The following is a 14,151-nucleotide window of genomic DNA, read 5'->3' on the forward strand; positions in this document are numbered from 1 at the left end:
TTTATCGGGGGGGGGGGGGGGATATCCTAATAGTGAAAATGATCCTTGATAGTGCACTAGTGGTGAATCGAGTAGTCGGGAGTACTAGCACACTGTGCTGTAAAGTACTGCGACAGCACCCCACCTCGACTTTACAGCACCCCACCTCGACTTTACAGCACCCCACCTTGACTTTACAGCACCCCACCTCGACTTTACAGCACCCCACCTCGACTTTACAGCACCCCACCTCGACTTTACAGCAGCCCACCTCGACTTTACAGCAGCCCACCTCGACTTTACAGCACCCCACCTTGACTTTACAGCACCCCACCTTGACTTTACAGCACCCCACCTTGACTTTACAGCACCCCACCTTGACTTTACAGCAGCCAGGGAAAGGAAAGTCGCATGGCAGAATGCAACTAAGTCTGTCTGGTGTACTAAGATCACATTGAGCATGTTCTTGTGCGGAGCTGCAAGGTAAACTGAGTACAGATTGACTGCACATCATGCTCTGTGTGTGTACAATATATGTATCACATGATCTACAGACACCCGGCTCCACAGCACAACCATGACAGGACAAGTTGGCGGGGCACTCTCATGCAGTCATGGTACTTTACGGTAAAAGTTATTCTAACACTTCCATGCTCATCCAATATCCTAAAAGATACTGGATGGGCATGTAGAAGAAATAACAAACACATGTGCCTCACCATCAGCGCACAGCAAAAGAGAACCAGCACCACTTTATTGCATCACAACACTGACATCATAATGACATAATGACATCACAACGACATAATGCCATCACAACGACATAATGACATCACAATGAGTTTGAGTAGGAATAATTGTCGATAGGAACAATGACTGTGAGCAACACAAACAAGCAGCAAAATAGAAAATACGTTACTCGGACTGTGACTGGCATTTCAAGTTTCAATGTCAACGCACATCTGCAGGAGCAAACAAGGGAAACAGCAGAAAGCGATAGTCATGTAGAGATGACGTAGAATTCACTGTGTAGCTAGCAACATGAAATCAGTCACACAGGGGGTGCAGAAAGACACAACAAAATACGCAGTAGAGCATATGTCACTTGTTGCCATGACGAGCCAAGATGCTTCAAACTCCTAAAATTAAAGCTGCACAATGCATATGCTAGGCGGCTGAGTGGAAGTACCTTTTTATTCCCGTAGCTATGCAGAAGACGTTACTTCAGTAACGTCTGGCGCTAGCCATGGTCCACACAGCTTTAATTTGGTGTTTGTTTGTATGTTTGTGTCACGCCTGGCGCTATCCCGTATCTGTACCGTACCGTACCATCAAACACAGCTAGCTGGCCACATGCAGCTGGCCGCAATATTCAAATAGGGCTTTCAAACGCAAGATCATAACGTGAAGCAACTTGGAAGAATGAGTATGAATGCGAAGTGTATGAGGGAATGCATGTAGGGCGATAGTGCGGGTTCGAATCCCAGGTTATGCCTGAAAAAAAGGAGAATTGAAAAATTTATAACATCCCTATGCTTTTTTTGCCTATGTCATCAATGCGGTAGACGGTGTCTTATTACCTCGACCGTACATGTCCCGTACCTGTTCCGTACCTGTCCCGTACCGTACTGGACCATCAAAGACGGCTGGCCACAATGCATATTCAAATAGGGCTTTCAAATGAAAGATCATAACATGAAGCAACTTGGAAGAATTAGTATGTATGTATGCGAAGTGTATCGGGGGATGCATGCAGGGCGATAGTGCGGGTTCGAATCCCAGGTTATGTCTTAAAAAAAAATGAGAAATTTATAAGAATTTATAACATCCCTATGCTTTTTTTGGTCTAGGTCATCAAGGCAAAAAAGCATAGCGTAGGGCCCTGAGCTTCCAAGCTCTCTCGTTTTATGGAAATCGCTCTCAAGTAAATAAAAGGGTACTTCAAGGTGCTTTGAAGTAGGCCGAACAAAGCTAATGGTCTAAAATACTCTTTCGGGGTTTGCAGGTTTCCTAATCATGGTCACGGTGTTGGCAGCACTACAGCGCTTCAGCCTTCTTATTGAATCGCTGTGACCACGTCATGCCACCAGAGCCGGCAAGATACAATCTACACTTCTCAGTGGCGAAAATCACACAGAGCGAGATCATTTTTAAAGATGCAGGCACCAATACCACATGACGCTACCACAGCTACATGTGTGACCAGTCTACTGCAGACAGTGGTCGGGCGCTCACATGATGCCCTAAGGCAGTGGAGAATTTTTTTATTCATTTCTTTGCTGAGGGAAACCCATGTGCACACTAGTGCACTGTACAGGCGGGTGGTCAATAGTCGAACGGTGATGGCAAAGCTGCTAGGCATACCTCAAACTATGTCTCCGCTGTGTGCGGAAAAAACTCCTATGAAATGTTTACATGCACTGGCTGATTTGGAGCCGCCGAGTCGAAGAATGCACCCAAGAGACATTCCCTGTACTATCATCTTGCACATTTTAGTCTATGTCTGTGCTCATCTTTTGAAGCACAGCAAATATTCCATTCGGATGCAGCACTGTTATCGATTTTAAGGTCATGACAAAAGAAGATCTTTTCGGTCGTCAGGGCCGGATATCAGGCCCGACGACACCTCAATATTGGGACAGTCCCAACCAAATGCGACTGCAGTTCGGCAGGCACACACGCAAGATCACTCTCCAGCCACCAGTACTATTGACAGTAGCCTGCTAGATTCAATGACTGCAGACAGAATTGCAGACAGTACAAACTAGGTACCTGTGTTCACACGAGACTATCTCATGCTCCCCGCGTATCCTGATATACACTGAGCAGTGGCTACCTGTGTTCACACGGGACTATCTCATGCTCCCCGCGTATCCTGATATACACTGAGCAGTGGCTACCTGTGTTCACACGGGACTATCTCATGCTCCCCGCGTATCCTGATATACACTGAGCAGTGGCTACCTGTGTTCACACCAGTGCAATATCCAGAGTACATAACCCCCAAGAATGCGCAAGTCTGCACTAGAGGGGGGGGGGGGGGGGGGGGGGGCGGTGGCAAAACTCACATCACTAATTCCATGTCCGTTTCAAGTATGTTCCGTACTGTGGACCATGAAGGTCAGTATCGGTACGTAGTCCCGATATCAGTCATTACTCGCATCAGATTTGTGTCTTTCTAAGATGTGTGTCTTTCTAAGAGGTGTGTCTTTCTAAGAGGTGTGTCTTTCTGAGCAGTGTTGCTTTAAAAAGAGTCTGCCAGAAAGTGCTATTCTATTGGTGGCAAAAACATCATGCTGGATATGCTGTACATGTAAGTTACAACGTGACACATACACTGGGTCATGTGACACATACACTGGGTCATGTGACACATACACGGGGTCATGTAGAACTACATTTGACGTGAGTGGACCCACCTTCGCCGACGGACCCCCATCGCAGACCGGGCCATGCAGGCAGAGAGTGGCACAGTCTTGGGAGGGAGGGGGGGGGGGGGGGGGAGGGGTATATGTACGTCCTGGGTATAAAAGAAAGTGTTACTAAGTTTTCCGTTTTCCTGTTCGCAACTTTCCCTCAAACTGATGAATGTGAGACATGTAGCAGATGGCACTATGTCTACACTGTATGATAACTGGTAAGCAATTGACCCTGGTCGGTCAGACTGTCTGGTCCAATCCCACCCGCATCATACCATAGACAGGCTTGAAGTGTGTATAAGAGAGACAGAGACAGACAGCCAGAGAGAGACAGACAGCGGGTGAGCGAGAGAGAGAGAGACAGAGAGAGAGAGACAGAGAGAGAGAGACAGAGACAGAGACAGAGACAGAGAGAGAGAGAGAGAGAGGGAGAGGAGAGAGAGAGAGAGAGAGAGGGAGAGAGAGAGAGAGACTGCATTGGCTGGGCCAGTGTGAGTCTACAGGGGGGGGGGGGGGGGGGGGGGCAGTGTGGGCATAGGAAACAGTGCACAGGCTGGGCCGCTGTCGGTCTATAAGGGACACTGCACAGGCTGAGCCACTGTCAATATCACGGACTGAGCAACACCGGGCCCTGATCAAACATGACACAGCCATGCCCCATACAACAGTAGATGGTCATTCGATCTAGTACCTACATATCCACTGTAGTTATTGCCTTTTTGTCACCCCCCCCCCCCCCCCCCCCCCCCTTAGTATAGGGTTTGAATGTTCGGTTAACGTATGAGTTCAGGAGTTGTTAACAGTCACGTACCATTGCTCCGCTATTGGCTCTTTAGAACGGGTCACAAGACCCTCTTTGCGTGTGTGCACGGTCTTACTCTCTCTACATACTGCTGTGTGCACGGTCTTACTCTCTCTACATACTACTGTGTATCATAGACATCACATGCCCGTTTCTCTCTCTCTCTCTCGCTCTCTCGCTCTCGCTCTCTCTCTCGCTCTCTCTCGCTCTTTCTCTCTCTCTCTCTCTCTCTCTCTCTCTCTACATACTTATGTGTATCATAGACATCACATGCCCGCACGCTCTGCGCATGCGCAGATTTCCCGTGCGCACAACACAGCTTGCTGTCTTTTCCAGTTCCTTGCCTGTAGACAGCTTTCATATTCTGACCCACCCTAGTGTACCCTCCTCATCCCATTTCTTGCTCTTACACTATACTCCACATAATTTTGAAACACACGGATGCGGGCACTTCCCGTAACTGGCCTCTCGCGCAGTACTATTAAACTCACATGGGTTATGAACCGCTCTTGGTCAACGCAGGCCGACCCACCAACTCACATGGGTCACAAACCGCTCCTGCTCAACGCAGGCCGACCCACTTGGTCATATACAGCTCTTCCCCTCAAGAGGCCGACCACACGATTCGTTAACGCACACTCAATTGAGGCCAGCTACTCTGCCCTACAATAGGCTACATTCCATTACTCCAAACTCACTCCCTTGTCTCTTGGTGTGTCGCGTGCTGCACACGTTTGTGTGTCTGCTCTATACTCTAGCATGGGGAGTAGAATGTTAATGTCGGCTAGGAGTTGGCACAAACCCATACTTGAAGTACGCACAGCATACATCTGCTAACACATACAGCATACATCTGCTAACACATACAGCATACATCTGCTAACACATACAGCATACATCTGCTAACACATACAGCATACATCTGCTAACACATACATACAGCATACATCTGCTAACACATACATACAGCATACCTTCCAGAGCACCAAGCATAGCATCCATGACACCTGTGCAATAAAGCACAGAAGTGGCAGAAAGCCAAACAGGCACAGTTAAACGCTATCACTCTCAGTTACTGTGTAAAGGACATTGGTCACGGCTCCCTGTTCAGCTTGTAAGGTAAAGGACATTGGTGCTCCCTGTTCAGGGAAAAGGTGCTGTACAGTAAAATCTGCATTTGCCCCACCCTGTACATCACCCTGTACATCACCCTGTACATCACCCTGTACATCACCCTGTACATCACCCTGTACATCACCCTGTACATCACCCTGTACAGCACCCTGCACAGCACCCTGTACATCACCCTGTACATCACCCTGTACATCACCCTGCACAGCACCCTGTACATCACCCTGTACAGCACCCTGCACAGCACCCTGTACATCACCCTGTACATCACCCTGTACATCACCCTGTACATCACCCTGCACAGCACCCTGCACATACTAAGCTAAGGAACCCTGTATTAACCGGATTAATGTTCATGCACCGACAACCTGTGGATCGAACTTGCATCCCTGGATCAAGCGGAATCCTGACATATGAGGATATTTTCCAGTGCTCCAAGCGTGTCAAGGGTGGCAAGGGTGTCAAGCGTGTCCGGATATGACATGTTTTACTGTACTTGATGCCCCGTTCACAATAACTCGTTCAAATGAGCGACGTACACATGAGTGAGTGCTCTGGCCGAGTGGTTGTGGGCTAATTGTTGTGAGCTAGTGGTTGTGAGCTAGTGGTTGTGGGCTAGTGGTTGCGGGCTTTCCTGCAAATTATAGGTCCTGAGTTTGAGACCCGTGCTGGCAGCAGGGAGTGTTCACTGTGCTAACAAATGCAGCAATGAATGCGTGAACCACTTTACATACAGTGAACTGCACCCACATCCACATCCACAACCACGGTCAATTGGGTACCGAGTCACTGCTTGGAGTAAAGTAGGTACAGTAAAACCAGTAATGGCCACCACTTTTCCTTGTCACGCACACATTCACATTCAAAACACCTCGGATAAGGCGACCACTCGCTCAACGCGAACAACGACCACCCACCCGCGACCGCATTGCATAGTGCTAGTCATGTAAATGTATGCATTGCATGGTGCACCAGGCATGGTAGATCTACACATCAGTGCAGGAAGTGTAGATGTACATGGTGCATGCACGACATTTGACAGGTCTGAGGACCCCAGGCACATGAGTCGTGCTAGAGTAGCATTGGCGTGTGCACTGTGATGCACTGATCAAAATGATGTATCACATGTGGATATGGTCACGTGACCCGCTGAACCTGGATAAGAAGACCACCTGGCCACGGCGACCACATTTTCTCGTCCCTTGAGGGGTCGCCTTAGACAGGTTTCACTGTACCATGGATACTCACTGCTTGGATTAAAGGTAACCATGGATACAGCTAATGAGGTTTGCTCCATGTCAGGCGCTCCTTGTCAGACTTACGACCTCACCGTCATCGCTAGCTGCTGCATCTACTGGAAGTCTACAAATTTTCGGTGCATAGAAATGTCGGCCTCCCAGTGCTAAAACACATTTCGGCCGCATTAAAATGTTGGCCTGCACTTCTGCTGCCTGTATGCACCCTCACACTAAACCTTGCAAAACAAAATTTCGGCCGCAACAAAATTTCTGCGAAAATGCCCTAGCCAAAAATAGCATCCTCTTAGGGTTATAAAAGTCTTTATACAATTGAAACTTACTTTTCATACTCAATGATGGTAACAGAACTGAAGGTAGTCAGTCCTGCTTGTGCTGGTCATGTTTCCTGCTGGTGCTCATGGTGGTGCTGCTGCTGCTGCTGGTGGTGGTGGTGCTGCTGCTCGTAGTGGTGGTGCTGGTGCTGGTGCTGGTGGTGATGCTGGTGGTGATGCTGGTGGTGGTGCTGCTGCTGCTGGTGGTGCTGCTGCTGCTGGTGGTGCTGCTGTTGGTGGTGGTGCTGCTGTTGGTGCTGTTGCTGGTAGTGCAGGTGCTTCCACTGCTGCTGCCCACAGGTTCTTATGTTTCAGCATTCCTCACCACATTCAATTCACCTTGCAATGCAGATTCACCATGATGAGACTGTTTGTCCGATAATGTCTATACTAGCGTTAGACATAGTGTGTATGCTGCTAGTGCAAGTAACACTGAGTGTGACTAATTCCTGTTTTCAGTCAGCGTATCACTATCGGATATCCAGGAGAATCTACAGTCAGTAGTACTATGGTGCAGAATGACATCGGCAGTCAGCATTTCCGATCCAGCTGTCTTACACTAGTGCACTGCTGAGCATACGTCAGTCTCACATCGGCCCCTGAACAGTATACAACGGTGGAATAGAGTGTAGGAATACATCAGATTATAAAAATCTGCTGCTACTGCTCCTCCTGCTAGGTCATGCAGCTGTACTAATAATTGCTGCTACTGCTTCCGGGCACTGTTGCTGCTTCCGGGCACTGCTACTGCTTCTGGGCACTGTTGCTGCTTCCGGGCACTGCTACTGCTTCCGGGCACCGTTGGCAATGTTGCTTTGCTGTCATTGATAATGATAGCCATGGTGCTGCCATGACATGTCGGAACGCAGCAGCCCCTGGGTCGGTGAAGATGATGTGCCACGGCCAGCACAGTCGTTACTGATTCTCAGAGTATCCGTTTACTATCCGGTCACCGGCAGCCAACACGTGCAATGGCCAGTCACTCAATCTGCAGACAGAACTGTCAGAACTGTTTCGTCTTTGGGAACTCATCATAATATTATGACTTTGGTGTCTTGTACAAGCCACTGGAACCACAGTCCATTTGTCATCAGCAAATGAAACAGTGAAAGACTGACTGAGTGGAAAGTGAATGTGAGGGCTGACTATGTCAACGTAAACGCCTGAACGTCAATAGCAGGTTCCTGGTCCATCCCAGAGCTGGCGCAGTATGAACCGCTAGCTACTCAGTAGCATTCTAGCGAATAAAACTGCTAGCAAGTCAGCAGCATTCTAGCGAATACAACCGCTAGCAACTCGGGCATTGTAGCGAATGCTAGTACAACTCCTGGATGTAAAGAGAACCTCGGCTTGAGCCAAGCAGAAATCCAGCCTCAGAACCAGCAGTTAGCTGCAAGTACAAGCCCACACGTTCACTGACCTGTGCTATGTGCGTGAACGATGACTCCAAGTTCAAGAAGAAAACCGTTGCAAGCGAATCTCGCTTCATTTTATTCAACAAATGCAAAGTGCGGACGCGATAATTATTGCAAAAGCGTAGGTATTAGATCAACAGTGCCAGGCAGTCCGTGAACGCTAGTTTTCACGACTACTTTGTAGACTCCTCGTGCATACCGTGGTGGTGTAAACAATGGCACGAGCGGAACTAATAGTAATACTTTCCTCTACTAATTGTACAAAGAGAAAGACCAAGGAACTACAACTTACAAGTAGCGAGGTCAGGCGAAAATTAAAATTTGGAAAACCCTATCGAATTGGGTATCTACGGAAAGCTTAGAGCTTCAGGCGTTCAAATCTAAAATTTGGGCTGGGTTAGAGCAACTGGAAGAGAGTTATGGGTGTTGAAAGGAGCCCGACTACGTGATTTTTTTGTCGCGACGAATGTACGCGTGGGAGCTCGAAAAATGGCACCCGGCACTCGGGTCCCAAGTCGCGACGGAGAGTGCATGATGTAATCTCGCGTGTCACGTGCGTGTACTTCGCTATGCTAGCGGCTAGCGGCACCGCTAGCGCTGCGTGCAGCACTCGAGCCGAAAACTATTACTAGTAGTATTACTTTCTGAAGAGAAAATGATTGTTCCTCTGCAGAGAAGGGAAATGTGCAATTGTCTTCAAGGATCGCCAGTGCATGTACTATTTGCTGTGAACCGGTGATGGTAAGATATTTGGGATCCAATGACGAGTTGGTGGCAACGCGAGCGGTGGCTGCTGTTGATGGATGATGTCGGAAGAAGCGCTTTCTCAAGACAAGTTTCTGCAGACGATCAGGAATTTGAAAACACAATTGTGCTCGAACGTATTGTTTGTTCTGGAGTAGTACAGTAGAGAGACTTTGTTAGAGACATGGTCTGTGTGAAAGTGAACGTTCCTCACTTTCTCTCTCACACAGGTTATGTTTGGCTGACAACTATTTGTAGTGTTGCCTTGATTGAGTAACACTGACAGCATTGGAAATTTGGAAATAGTTTCCATTTCTGAAATGATGCATACAATTGGACAAAACTTTGTAAGAAAGACATAGCTTTCCGAAACAGTACCTGGGACCGGGACTGAAGTAGCCATCTCCTTACCTTCATCACCAACAAGCTTCTGAATAGATACAAAATGCTGCACACCAGACGCAAGCGAAGTTTAATCGGAATGATGGCGATTCGCTTGCTTCTGTTGCTTTTTAGATTGGTGCACATGCCTTCCCAAAGCAATCCTCCTTGCTGGACAGTGACACCAGTCGGGAGCCATAACGTCGGTGCGCCTCTTGTTACGCCAATGAAACTTGGTAGTCCGAAGGATTAGGGGGCGCTGAACACGATGCAGCAACAACCTAAGGCGTAACAAGAGGCGCAAGGACCGAAACCCGCCCTCGAATATTGGCAAAAAGCGAGAGACAGCGCGTCGACAGAGAAACGTCTGGACGCCGCGCGAACGGGTGGAGGCATTGCTCCATATCCTTACCAAAGGACTGGAAACTTGAAATCGCCCAAAAAGAGCAAGGAGACTGCACAAGCGAAGTTCAAACGCAGGTCAGTTTTGATGCCTCCCGTAAAAATCGAAAAATCGAATAAAAACCTATGTGCCATGACATCATCGATTTTCAATGGGCCGGGGATGGTCCAAGCGCGACAAGCGAAGTCCGTGAACTGGTCACGCGTCTGACCTCGCTATTACAAGTTACGCTATAGTATTTTTTACTGATACATGTACCGCCATGTAGACTTATGCCGGGTGAAGGTACTTTTCTCACTTTCTAAAAACAAACGCTCTAAAATAAAATTAAAATTTTATAAAACCATGGCAGTTACTTCATTACTACCGGTAATTATAGTATAATTTTTGTAGTCTGTATGATTCGGATACACGCTTTTATTTCCATGTTTCTCGTCATTTAATCGTATATATGCGAGTATACCAGTAGAGGTGGAAAAACAAGGACCGAAAAAAAAAGAAATATTTAATACTCAACGTGTCGCTCGCCATAATAGCTCGCTTCCCCAAAAACTGAAATCATGTGAAAACATGTTATGTCTGCCTTTGTTCGTGATCTCTCGGACCATTTCCCGTAAACCTAATACCGTATTATCTCTAATATAAGCACGTCCTTTATTTTTTCAATGTACCTCCGCCCCGTGCTATTAATGGAGACGTTCCTTTATTGGAGACTGTTCCATTATTATTTCAACCTCATTTCATAGGCATGTTGCCGGCCAAATTCATGTCAGACACACACATTTCAGGGTTTTTCGCCGGTAAAGATAGAGAGTGTGCTTATAATGGAGACTGAGCACTTTATTTTTTGAATGCCACTCCAAGGTGTTCTATTATTGGAGACGTGCTATTATTGGAGACTGTGCTTATATTAGAGATAATACGGTAGTATACATGTACCGGTATTCAACTAACTTGATTTGCAGCCCAATCTCTTCTTTTATTGTTGTTGTTCTGATTTGCACTTTTTTTTTTGTTTTTTTTTGCCATGGCTGGATAATGAATAATCGCCCTCAGCTCACCTCCTAGGAAGTAGGATCCTCCTTGATTACCATGATTACTTAGGCCTTGGCATGAGTGTGTGCGTAGATCTACCAATATGCGCGCCGCGGGGTACCGGGTGACGACTCTGACGAGAAACAAAAACGTGTGCCCTTTTACATCATGAGTCTGTGTACGTGTCTGTGTGTAGGCTAGCCGGCTAGCTGCTTCTCTCCCCCCCCCCCCCCCCCCCCCCCTTACAACGCAGCGCTAGCGCGCGGGAGCAAAGCCACTTGCACAGCTGCATGCATGCTTGCTTGCGCACTTGTTGCAGATCTACAACATGCCCAGATCGAGAGTCTGTCTGTTCTCATACTATGAGACATAGTCATAAGACATAACGATGATTTCGCGCGCTCGGCAAAACCTCTCTAGTGCCAGGCAGTAGTGGGCCGATCGTTGATCCGGATCGTAGATCTACTAGTAGTATAGGCATCGATCGACAATCGAGGCCTAGCGCCTATACCTTCAAGCTCTTACTCACTGGCCGGGCCTCGGGGCCAGTGAAGGAGTCCTACAGCCAGTACAGGCTACACTGCTGCAGCTGCAGGATTGATCAAACCTGCAGCTCTGCTGAGTGTTGTCATCTTGTTGACGTTGTCTATTCTGCGGCTTTCAACCGCCCAAGACAGTTTGTGGAGGAAAGAGATGATGACGTTCGAAGTGCAAAGCTGTACGTGGTCCAGCGATTCCACACGTCCACGACTCGCAACTCACTGTGGAGTGTCGGGTGAGGGAAACTTTCCCAGTAGGCAGTACGGCAGTAGCGAGTGCAGGTGTTTGGTCATGTTCCCGTGGTGGACGAGTTGGGACATCGTGAAGCCATCTAAGGATTTGCTTTGGTAACGACATGAACAATCTACAAGTAGCTATTGCAGTGTTGAAGGAGAAGCGCTGCGATGAAGCACCACACCCGAGACTGGTGGCGTGGTGCGTACCAGTCTTAGCAGCAGCACTCTGCACCCTGCACCCTACACATACATGTATGCAGGTGACAGGAGTTTACCTTGACTTGAACACAAGCGATTGATTGGTGGAAGGGAAGGATGCAGAGAGGTCTAGTCGGTTCATCAGTTTGGAGCAGATTGCTGGAGATTGCTGCAAATAGTAGTATTGCTGCAAATAGTAGTATTGCTTCTGTTGTGGACACACTCACAGTGGCGTGTGCGGGAGTGTACATGTGCAGCAAGCACTGTCGGAATCAGATGTAGACTATAGCTCGCATTGCGTATTTCCTGCACTGAGCTAGCCTGCGTGCATCATGTGTTGCGTGAGGGAGACTACACCATCATGAGCAGGCTATGCTGACTAGCTAGTGCCTGCTGGAGACGAAGAGGTATCTCTGACTATCTGAGTCGAACCAGTCATCATCATCCTCATCCTCATCCCTGTTGGCGGTAGTGTCAACGCCATCCGCCGCAGTGTGTATGTTTACACTGTGACCTGGCTGTATTGCCACTGTGTACTGACGTAACCATGGCTGTGGTTGTATCAAAGTCACCGATTGCTAACCCAGGCCGCTACAATGCTTGCCGCTGGCAGCTCATGAAGAACAGTGCAGTGTTTGTGAGTCAGGTGTGTATCATGATTGAGATAATCAGCGGCGGCAGTGGCAGCGGTGGCATCATGTTAGCCGCAGCAGATACAGCTACAGACCTTGCGGATCAACACAACCATGACTCCACAAACTGGCAAGAGCACGAAAATAGTAAGTAAGTAAGTTATCGGCCGTGACAGGACAGTCGTGAACACACGAACATAGCCACACGGCAAGGTTGTGTGACCGTGGCAACGTAAACCTAGGTGTATGGTGAATTTAGAATTGCAGCTGGTCACGTTTCATGAGGAGATTGCACTTCATTAAAAAAATATCGATCCTCTGCATAAACAAGTGTATGAAACAATAGGAGGACAGAGAAAGTGTTTTTACTCCGAGTTTCACGCACTAAGCGATCATCAGAAAACAGTAATGAGAAATCTGCATCAGTGTTGGTTTATATACTCACAAAGCAAAGTGTAAATAGCTGCAGCATGGCGCAAATCTAAAAGTTGTGAATGGCGGCAGTGCAAAGCGTGAATGACTGCATCATGAGGCAAATCCAAAAGTAAAAGTGTGAATGACAGCAGTGGTGAAAGGTGACAACCACTGGAGCTGGTTGTCTCTTACTTAATTAGGTGATGGCTGTAGATGGAAACATGTGTATGTTCGTTTTGAGGGGGGAGGGAGGAGGGAGGGGAGAATGAACAAATATTGTCCTTAAAAAATGTATTGATATTTACGGACATCCTTCATTGCACATGCATCCACCTTGACAGCAATGGTAGTGCAATTTGAGGTTTTCTTATTCCTTTGCTTGGTCAAAACATTGGTGCATTTTGTTCCTTGATCTTACTTGGAGTAAAATGAGTTTCTGTCCCTGAAGAGACTTCAACTGAGCGCAGAACTATCACCCTATGTGTGTGAGTGCGTATGCGTGCGCGCGTGTGTGTGTGTGTGTGTGTGTGTGTGTGTGTGTGTGTGTGCATGTGTGGTACACTTTGTTTGATTGTCTCCACCCTAGACTATATGCTAGAGGTTCGCTGGCAAGACTGTAACTCAACAGGTTGTCTAGAGCCACACAGGCTATCTGCACCGCCATCTTGTCAGGACGGATATACCATGGTACAGTCTGAACTTCCACTAGTTTAATGCGGTGGTTTGGTTTGACACCGGCAGTTGCAGCACACTGTACAACACATCATTGTCGGTGTAACTTAGATTTCGTGAAATTCGGTAGAGAAACCAGGCACCTGACTTTAGATTACACCAAAAAGCACTGGAGTATGCACTGTATGTGCAGGGAATGCTAGTCACCTAATTCTACATTACACCTGAAACCTGGCAGGTCCCTGACACAGAAATTTTATTCCACCTAAAATTACACGTTTACATACAGTATACTATAGGGAGACAACACTGTATCATAGAAGTACATGAAATGATGTGTGTTTCGACCTCGGATTTGTACTTCAAGAAGTAAGTTCTACTTCATCCGTGGTCTTTGCAGCTCACAGACTTGAGCTGCTGACCCCAATCGCAGCCCAGACAAGCGAGAGTATGTGTAGGCTATGATCGTTTGGTCGGATCCAGATCCAGATCTCAGATCCGTCGGGTCCTTCAAAATCAACCGAACACTTTTTTTGGACCTTGGTTGTTGCCATGTTGACGAAGTAAACAATGGCGCTGA

At 47.6% G+C, this 14,151-nt stretch overlaps 1 protein-coding gene and 1 long non-coding RNA gene across 3 annotated transcripts in view; one reads left to right on the top strand and one right to left on the bottom strand.

Annotated features, from left to right (window-relative positions):
- Positions 1-713: 713 nt before the first annotated feature.
- On the bottom strand, positions 714-8,602 carry LOC135819395 (uncharacterized). The gene is made up of 3 exons (XR_010553909.1): positions 6,911-8,602; positions 5,175-5,207; positions 714-941 (listed from the first exon to the last, which is right to left on the bottom strand). It is a non-coding gene; the product is annotated as an uncharacterized LOC135819395 (long non-coding RNA).
- A 2,795-nt stretch (positions 8,603-11,397) lies between these two features.
- LOC135819385 (mucin-2-like) overlaps positions 11,398-14,151 on the top strand; it is an 11,643-nt gene continuing 8,889 nt past the window's right edge. The window contains exons 1-2 of one of the 2 annotated variants that reach the window (XM_065332585.1): positions 11,398-12,632; positions 13,486-13,586. In XM_065332585.1, the coding sequence (XP_065188657.1) occupies positions 12,401-12,632; positions 13,486-13,586 (333 nt within the window). In that variant the 5' untranslated portion in view covers positions 11,398-12,400. Of the gene's footprint in view, positions 12,637-13,485; positions 13,587-14,151 lie in introns of both variants that reach the window. The other variant, XM_065332586.1, reaches the window with a different exon arrangement.

The sequence above is a fragment of the Sycon ciliatum genome, chromosome 6, assembly GCF_964019385.1.
Source record: "Sycon ciliatum chromosome 6, ocSycCili1.1, whole genome shotgun sequence".
NCBI lineage: Eukaryota > Metazoa > Porifera > Calcarea > Leucosolenida > Sycettidae > Sycon > Sycon ciliatum.